General features: G+C 38.6%; 1 protein-coding gene and 1 long non-coding RNA gene across 2 annotated transcripts in view; one reads left to right on the top strand and one right to left on the bottom strand.

The window, feature by feature from the left end:
• LOC106520591 (uncharacterized) overlaps nucleotides 1-9,118 on the top strand; it is a 19,802-nt gene that overhangs the window by 1,449 nt on the left and 9,235 nt on the right. The window lies entirely within an intron of this gene.
• The window catches only part of zgc:153184 (capZ-interacting protein), a 16,068-nt gene continuing 8,961 nt past the window's right edge, over nucleotides 2,012-9,118 (bottom strand). Inside the window, exons 2-6 of the mRNA XM_014012770.1 lie at nucleotides 5,871-5,954; nucleotides 5,684-5,746; nucleotides 5,326-5,391; nucleotides 2,994-3,197; nucleotides 2,012-2,581 (exon numbers count right to left, since the gene is read on the bottom strand). Of these exons, the coding sequence (XP_013868224.1) occupies nucleotides 2,207-2,581; nucleotides 2,994-3,197; nucleotides 5,326-5,391; nucleotides 5,684-5,746; nucleotides 5,871-5,954 (792 nt within the window). The 3' untranslated portion in view covers nucleotides 2,012-2,206. The remainder of the gene's footprint in view (nucleotides 2,582-2,993; nucleotides 3,198-5,325; nucleotides 5,392-5,683; nucleotides 5,747-5,870; nucleotides 5,955-9,118) is intronic.

Raw genomic sequence — 9,118 nt, 5'->3', positions numbered from 1 at the left:
ATGAGATAGTATCTCATAATTATGACTTAGCTAGCTATCTCATAATTAAGAGATAGTATCTCATAATTATGACTTAGCTAGCTATCTCATAATTAAGAGATAGTATCTCATAATTATGACTTAGCTAGCTATCTCATAATTATGACTTAGCTATCTCATAATTATGAGGTAGCTAAGTCTTAATTATGAGATAGCTAAGTCATAATTATGAGATACTATCTCTTAATTATGAGATAGCTGTCATAATTGAGATAGCTAGCTAAGTCATAATTATGAGATACTATCTCATAATTATGAGATAGCTAAGTCATAATTATGAGATACTATCTCATAGTTATGAGATAGCTAAGTAGCTAAGTCATAATTATGAGATACTATCTCATAATTATGAGATAGCTAAGTCATAATTATGAGATACAAGTTTTATTTTTTTATCAGAGTGGCGGAAATGGGCTTCCATAAAAGTCGACTCTGTCTGTCTGTTAGCAAAATATCTCACAAAGCGTTGCACTGATTTTAATGAAACTTTCAGGGATTAACTGTCGGATGTTCTCTCAGCTGATTAACTTTTGGAGCTAACCCGATTCAAAGCAGCCGCCACAGACAGTTGACATTAGAAAATACAAAACTGGCTATAAATCAGTCATTTTGTCAAAGATTGAGCTAACAGTTGACGTGGTAGTAGCTGTGAGTCATTCACAACACGTACTCTGAGCGTGACATCTTGTGAAAATGCATGAGATTGGGATTATTTGACCAGAACAACCACAGCTTTAGAGGATCTTAGTTTGTCAGATGTGAACGGTGGTGAAATACTAAACATGTAATTTTAGATTTATTGTTCATTCAAGATGATTTTCACTGTAAACACTTATTATATTCATTGATTTTATTTACAGTAATTTGTTTATCTCTCTTATGTAATTCTGTGTAAATTATTATAACGACAACTTTTATTTGGGCAAAAGACAAACATTATTGCTATAATAAATTAAAGTTATGATTTTACTGTATTTTCTATTATTTACAATCAATTTGCCCAACAAAAGATGACATAATACAGTAATTTCAGTGTGTAGATCAGTTTAAATCTCTTCCTGCTGATCAGAACTGTCCCTAAGTTTGCCTCGACACGTCATTTCAAGGTTTCCTCATATTTTGAGGAAACGGTTACAGATTTTGGTGCATATTATGAAATAAGCAACAACACAGATCACTACTGAAAAACTATTTGAATCATTTCTTCCCAAGAAGCCAGATATTCTTTAAAAGTGGTCTTGAGCAATATATATATATATATATATATATATATATATATACTGTACATATATATACTGTGTATATATATACTGTGTATATATATATGCATATATATATATATGTGTGTGTGTGTGTGTATATATATATATATACTGTACATATATATACTGTGTATATATATACTGTGTATATATATATGCATATATATATATATGTGTGTGTGTGTGTGTATATATATATATATACTGTACATATATATACTGTGTATATATATACTGTGTATATATATATGCATATATATATATATGTGTGTGTGTGTATATGTGTGTGTGTGTGTGTGTGTGTGTGTCTGTGTGTGTGTGTGTGTCGGTGTGTGTGTGTGTGTGTGTGCAAATAAGTTGCTGAAAAGATCTCTTTATATGAAACGATGTGGGGAAGCAGCCAAAATCCAAACAGTTCCAAAAAGCCTGAAGAACTGCTAAATAAAAACACTTAAATAAATTAGATGTGGGTTAAAATGATCAGAAAATTAAGAAACTCTGCAACTTTATTTTAAAAGAATTCAGTTTTAATAATATATTTAGTTTTTTATATATAAATCTGTCTAATAATACTGCATTTAGGTAGCCTATTGTTCATTTTTAACATTCTGCATTCATGTGGAAGTGCACTCGTATCAAAGTCTTGTTAAAAAGCAGAATGTTGTAAAAGCACTCTTGCCGACTGGGTACAAAACAACACAGACTTCCTGTGATCATGGATAAAGTTTCATTTGTACTTTTCTTTTTCCTATAAAAGCAGAAACGGCCTGCATCTGTTGACTCTCCAGTGCTCATCGACCTGTTCCACCGACAGCCAGCAGAGGGCAGCAAAACGCCTTCAAACACTTTTTAACCTGATCAAAGTCTCCAAAGAAAAAGTTCTGAATATTTCCTCCTCAGGCGGGTCACATCGTGTCACCTTCTACCAGGTCCGCCTCGTCCCGGTCCTCTGTCTGCCCGGCAGACTCGGCAGGCCCCCGATCCTCCTTTAAGGTCTCCGCGGGCGAGTCTCGGTCCGCGTCCCGCTCCACATCCCCCCCGCTCTGCGCCGCCTCGGCCTCCATCGCTTCACAGTCTTCGTCTCCGTTTTCAGCCTCCTTCGGACCGGAATCCGCTTCCTCCTTCAGGTCGTTTAAAACCCGGTCCTCGTCCCCGTTTTCTTTGGGGACATCCGGTTCACTCGGGGACTGTTCGCTCCTCGCGGCTCCCTCCTCCTCTCCGGCTGACCTTCTGTGCTGCCTGGTGGGCGGGCGCCGTTTGAATGATAACCGTGGACGGTTCTGCGTGGGAGAAACAAGAGAAAATGTTTCTTTTCATTTTTTATTTTATTTTGTATCCTCGGATAGTTTCTGTTGACAATTCAAATCGAATCAGCGTTTGCGTGAGAAGACCTAACGGCACTCGGGGTTTTCTAACTAGGCTAAGTGGATTATGTCTTCAATCCACCGTCCTGCGCCGGTTTATCTCAGGCCTGCTTAAACCGGAGAAGCACAACAGCCAATCAGGAGCAGGTTTTCAAATGTCCAGCTATGACATCACACCTCACTAACTCACTATAAAAACCTAAAAACATATAAAACACTAAATTCATTTTCAAAGGAGCTAAAATAACCAGAAAAAATGGGTTAATTATGAAATAAAATTAACACAGGTGTGTTGTAAAGAGGAGAGCGGTTTAATTTGAATGTTTACCTTGTTGAAGCTTGGCAGCGGGGTGCCTTCGGGTGGGCTGTCGAAGCCGACGGGGTCTTCCTCTTTGCTGGACAGAGGTGGCGGTCGTTGGGAGGGGCTCAGGGGGCTGCTGGGCACGATGGGGGACAGCTGCGTGGGCTGCAGCTTCACGTCGGGACCCTTGGGCGAAGGCAGCAGAGTGCTGGGTGACAGAGCGAGGTTGGCCTGCAGGGAAGTCAACATGTGAAATAAAAATCATCGAAATGTTTCTTTTTACAAACCAATAACTAAACTGGTTTTCTTCTTCTGCGTGATGCTTCCTGCTACCTTTCTGCTCCGCTAAAAGAAACCCAGGTTCCCTTTAATATGCTCCATACACTGTGAGAGTCAAACAGCAGTAAACCCACATCAGTCCCCGACGAAAGTGGGTTCAGGTCCAAACATAAGCGTCCTACCTGCACCGGGGAGAAGAAGAAGAGGGAGAACCGGCAGCCCTTTTGCCCCATAGCTGCCCACTGTGACAACCTCCAGCTAAAGGATCTAAAGGGACAAATCTGAGCCTCAGCAGAGCCTCTGTGGCTGTGATCCAATTAGCTCTATAATCTGAGCACATTGTGCCATCAGCTGAAGCCCCGCCCCCTTTTTTCCTGCCCTGGACACATAGGTATCTCTGCAGACGAGTAGGCGTTTCCATAGGAACACTTTTTTAAAGGGACACACCTGATTGGACGAGTTTTTTTCAAAGGACACACCTGATTGGATGAGTTTTTTCAACGGACACAGCTGATTGGACGAGTTTTTTCAATGGACACAGCTGATTGGACGAGTTTTTATTCAATGGACACAGCTGATTGGACGAGTTTTTTCAATGGACACACCTGATTGGACGAGTTTTTTCAATGGACACAGCTGATTGGATGAGTTTTTTCAATGGACACACCTGATTGGACAAGTTTTTTCAATGGACACACCTGATTGGACGAGTCTTTCAATGGACACAGCTGATTGGATGAGAAAAAAAGGCGCTACTCAAGCACAACACCTGATGATCGTTGCTTAGGTGTTTCTTTTGTATCATTAGCTTACTTTTCTAGCATCAGGCTTTCATATTTATTTATTTAGTTTCACAAACTTGCTGTTGTTACCGAGGTATTCAGAAGATTTGGGATTAATAAGAGCTGGCAGATTTTGTTAACCGGCCATTATTATGTTTACATGAAGACGCCGCCAACATCGGACCCAGCATCTTCACGATTTCTGCTTCTCTTAACGAAGAAAGGTTACATTTCAAAATAAGAGCAACATCAGTCGGTCGTGTTTTTTTTTTTTTTTGAGACGTTTAGAAACAGGGAGAACTATTTCTAAATTTTGTTGCTGTGTTGTGGTTTTCTCCTTTTTTGCAGGTGTGCAGTAGGGCTGTGTATTGGCAAGAATTTGGCGATACGATACATATCATAACAGAGGGGTCACGATACGATATATCCCGATATATTGGGATACTGTAAGCAAGGCGATATATTGCGATTTTTTTGTCCAAAAATTCTATTAAATAAAAACCTCTTACTGAAAAAAAAAAAAAGAAAAGCTAATGTTTACTTACAATTCTAATGCTACCCTTACTCTCTGGTGCTCAAGAGGTAGATGAGCCAAATGGCTGGCTCACTGCTGCCAACTAGTGGTCAGAGGCTGAACTACAACATAAAAATGAACGGTTGGCAGGAAAGTTGACATTTTAAACTTTAATAAAAAAATCGATACAGGGCTTTAGAATATCGATACAGTATCGGGAAATGAAATATCGCGATATTTCAGTGTATTGATATTTTCTTACACCCCTAGTGTGCAGACAGAAGTCGGGTGTGCCGTCTTGTGTTTTCTTGGTGTGTATTTCATATATCTTCTAATCTCTCTTTCAATCTTTTTCATTATATTTCTCCTTTTTATTCTTTCATTTTCTTCTTTTTTGTAGTACCGGTATTTTATTTATTTTTTTAAAAAGGTCACTGATGATGAGGAAACTAATATTCAGTTCTGTTTTCTATTGGAGTGGCTAGAAAAAAATGTTTGTTTTTAATGATAAATTGTGATTTCATAATAAAGTTTTGGCTCCTAAAAGTAATGTGAAAGTAGTTAAAAAACAAATCAAAGAGAAGAACCAACTTTTTTTGAAAAACAGAGCAAAAACATCTAGCCAATCAGTGTTTACGCTTGAGAAACACCTACTTTGTGTCTGCAGAGAACCCCTTCTGGATGAGAGCAGCAGGGCTGTAAATATCTAAATATCTCTTGTTTACTGACTACACAAGTATATGACTATATAGTAAACTTTTCAAGTACACGGTGTACTACTAACCTGCAACTTTTCAATCATCGCTGAGTTCTTCATCTTTGTTTTGTTGATGCTGGGTGAGACTGATTTCTGCCCAAAAACACAAAAAGTAAATTAGCAAAATCATATCATTTCACATTTTACAACACATTTAATAAATTATGTAATTTATCAATAATATTTAAAACAAATTGAATAAAAAAAATTATCATTTCTAATGAATATGCGTAGTAAGAATACTGTTTAATGTAACAATGGAAAGACAGACAATGTTCTACTTGTTCAGGCCAAAAAAAACTGATAAAAATGACATGTTTGGCACAAATTCTGATAAATCTGTTTACTGAAGTATCTCCTGACTCAACACAGGAAACAAACTCACATCAGACTCTTCATTTTCTGCTGGATTGTGCAACTTTAAGGAACACGGAGGTCTTCTTCGAAACTACAAAATAAACGAAGGAAAAGACGATTTGTATTTGGCAGCAAGTTTAAAACAAATACTACAAGCAAATTTAAGAAACAAACATTATGAATAGATATAAAATATAGTTGAGGGCATAAAATACCTCATCATTTGAGCCGGGCAATGGCAGAATATGACCTTTTAACCTTCCAGCAAGCTCAGCCACAGATGGCTTGGATGGAGAATCCTGGAAAAAAAAGACAATTTAATTAGTTTATTTTTAAAAAGGGTTAAAAGTAAGCAGTATAATGATAAAAGATAAAAAAGATCCTAACAATATTAAGTTTAGTAGTAAATCAACTAGTTTGACATTTAAAATGTAAGTTTTGTTGCCTTAACCCACTGAAGAAAAAAAAACTTTTTTTAAAGTAAAAGTACCGAAAGCAGAGGAACAGTAGCGTAATTCTTTAAGACAACAATGTTTCACTTCCTTCCCTTCTTCGAGAAAACGCAGACAAGTCGAGACACCGAGGGGAGGAAGGCTTTGCGAGCCGACAGGCTTCACAGGCGTCTCTGTGGTCCTTTGAGGAACTCGCATGAAGAGGACAGGAAGTGAGCCCCTCTCGCTGCAGCTGGTCAGCATCACGCTGCAGCCCGTGACAGCAGCGACCCGGGCCTTCTTATCACGACTTGGCTCCTTTTACTTTCTGTGGCTCCCAGGGTTCCCATGCTGATTTCAGCTCTGCCTCCTCCACACTTCCCTTTGAGGAGCAGGAACTGGGTCCACATATCTGGTGATGGGTGGGCGTCAGACTGGAATGTTGGATCATAAGCCTCGAAAACGTTTAAGCCCGGTCCACATGGGAATGTTTTTTGTAAATACACAAAAGGTTTTTATTGTTTCAGCCTTACTTGCGCACAGAAATGGGGTCTTAGGAGGCCCTAAACCAGGGGTATTCAACTGGCGGCCCCCCGCCGGTGACTTCCATTTGGCCCACCAATGACCCCCGCTTTATTTAATATAAAAACTGATTTTAAATCAATTATACATTATTTTTAAATCTATGATTCAATGCAATAAAATAAACAGACTGAAGCCCCAAAAATTTGCATTTCACAATTTGCAGACTCAGACTTTTCACAGATTATTTTTTCGTAGAACCTAACTATTTATAATTTGTGTTAATCGTGATTTTGTTTCATTCCTCCTTTCTTATAAGTTTTCAGTCTAAATTATAAAAAAATAATACAGTTTACTCAGTCTGTAACTTAAATATTCTCGTTTTTTTTCACAATTTGTGATCGATTATAAGATTTCCACTTTTGTCGTACTTAATAAATAGGTTTTTAGATTTTTTTGTTTATCTTTTGTAATTTGTTGTGTCATTTACTAAAATGTTAAATTAATCTGTACTTAGTTTTCAGTGCATATATGCTTTAAAAATGGCTGTTTAAACAATTTAAAAAATTGTGATCATTTATGAAAAGAAAAATATTGTGATAATTTACTTTTGATATACCGCCCAGCCCTAAGAATGTAAAACTTGTGTTTCCCCTACTGTTATCAGTGTTAGCTTGGTTTATTCCCTCTGTCTCCATCTTTCAGCTCACTTTTCCATTGCACTTTATCTGAACACTAAAAAGCTCCATCCTCGCCTCAAAGCTGCCACACACACACACAAACTTGTTTTTATATCCTTGTGGGGCCCACCCATTGACTTCCATTCATTTTTTTGGTAATTTTATATCCTAACCCTGACCACCAACCCTAAAGCTAACCTCACTCAATTCACACCTTGGTCCTAAACCCAACCCTCACATCCAAAATCAGCCTCCGAAGTTGCGGGGACCAAAGCCTGGCGAGGCTTCACTCCTCATTTTGGATCATTGCCGATGAAAACACAGATTTCCCGGGCGTCACAGACACACATTCCTTATGTTAATCACACACTTTATTTTCTTTTTATCCTTTCTTGTTCCCAACATGATCTCACCTCTTTGCCTCCACCCCCCCCTTGTCTGAACCAGCACAACAACCTGCTTCCTGAACTCTCCTTTCTTACACTTGATAAACAGTAATTACCAGGCACCTCCTCCTACACACACACACACACACACACACACACACACACACACCCCAAAACACCATTATTTTCTACGTTCTAATTGTTAACTCCTTCCTGTGTGTGAAAAGCGTACGTCTCCTTCAGAGCAAATTCAACTCCAAATCGTGCAAAGCGAAGGAAGCTGGGCTCTTTGTCTGAGTCGGTGCTCAGATGTTTTGAGGAAGAAATGTTTTTCTCATTTCTGTGTGCAGAAAACAACATGAGCGACAGTAAATTCAGAACACTCCCTGCTGAAAACATCCTGGTTTATAAATGCTTTTGTAGCCGTATACCAGCTTGAACGCCTGCTTGGGATAATTACACCCCAAAATGTGAGAATATTTTCCCAAAACCTCCTGACAGGAACACAGGATTCATCTTTAGCTCATGGCTGGAGAAATGCTCTGTGTTTTTCCTTAAAAACACCTGAGCATTATGTTCTTCTGATTCAGTCTGCAGACGCTGTAGAGCAATGTGTCAAAAAAGGCCCCTCGCCAAAAGTCGCCCCTCCAAAAAATATATATAGATTTTTTTAACTTAATTAAAAATGAAAATAGTTTTTATATCAATGGTAAACGTTAAATTCATGGTTCATAATAAACATTTAAAAGGTGAAAGATAACTTGTCCTGCCCCTGAGCTGTTGGCTTTGAGGAACTGTGGCCCCCCTGAACTCAACACTGAGTAAAACTCTTTGTCTTTTACTTAAATAGTATTTCTGTATTATTTATTTCACAGTCAGTCGTACACGTAGTACTTTTCAGTGTTTATATGAGGATGTGTTAAAACACTGTTTCTATGCATGAAATACCACGTAGAGCTCGGTTAATGTTTCTTAGCGGCGTTCAGACTAGCAATGAGATGAGGAACGTAACGTTTGGTGTTTGATAAAAGTGAAGCATGAAACTTGAAAGTTAAAGCGGCAATGTCATGTAAAATCAATTTTTTTTTAGTTTTGTATCATGTTATAATGTTATACTCTCATAAAAAAACATGTCCAAAGCCTTGCTCTGACTCATTCATGCATGTTTGAGAAATCCTGCAGTGTTTTTAAGAAGCCATGCTGAGGAGCAAAGCGACAGGTGGGGACCAGAAACACCTTTTGGTACCAGAAACGCCCCTGGGACGTGTCCTTAAGCCGAGCTTCCTCATCACAGAACACACCTCCCCACCCCCCACCTCACACACCCCGCCCATGACTCCTCCAGGCCCTCGGTGAAAGTGAAAGTGAAACTTAACTGTCTGCTGAGCTCTCAACATTAGTTCTCACTCAGTGAAGCTCTTTTCAGATTCAAAATACCTTTGAG

Source organism: Austrofundulus limnaeus, unplaced genomic scaffold, assembly GCF_001266775.1.
Source record: "Austrofundulus limnaeus strain Quisiro unplaced genomic scaffold, Austrofundulus_limnaeus-1.0 Scaffold94, whole genome shotgun sequence".
NCBI classification, from domain to species: domain Eukaryota; kingdom Metazoa; phylum Chordata; class Actinopteri; order Cyprinodontiformes; family Rivulidae; genus Austrofundulus; species Austrofundulus limnaeus.
The sequence above is the reverse complement of the archived record's forward strand: the minus strand, read 5'-3'. Positions and strand labels throughout refer to the sequence as shown.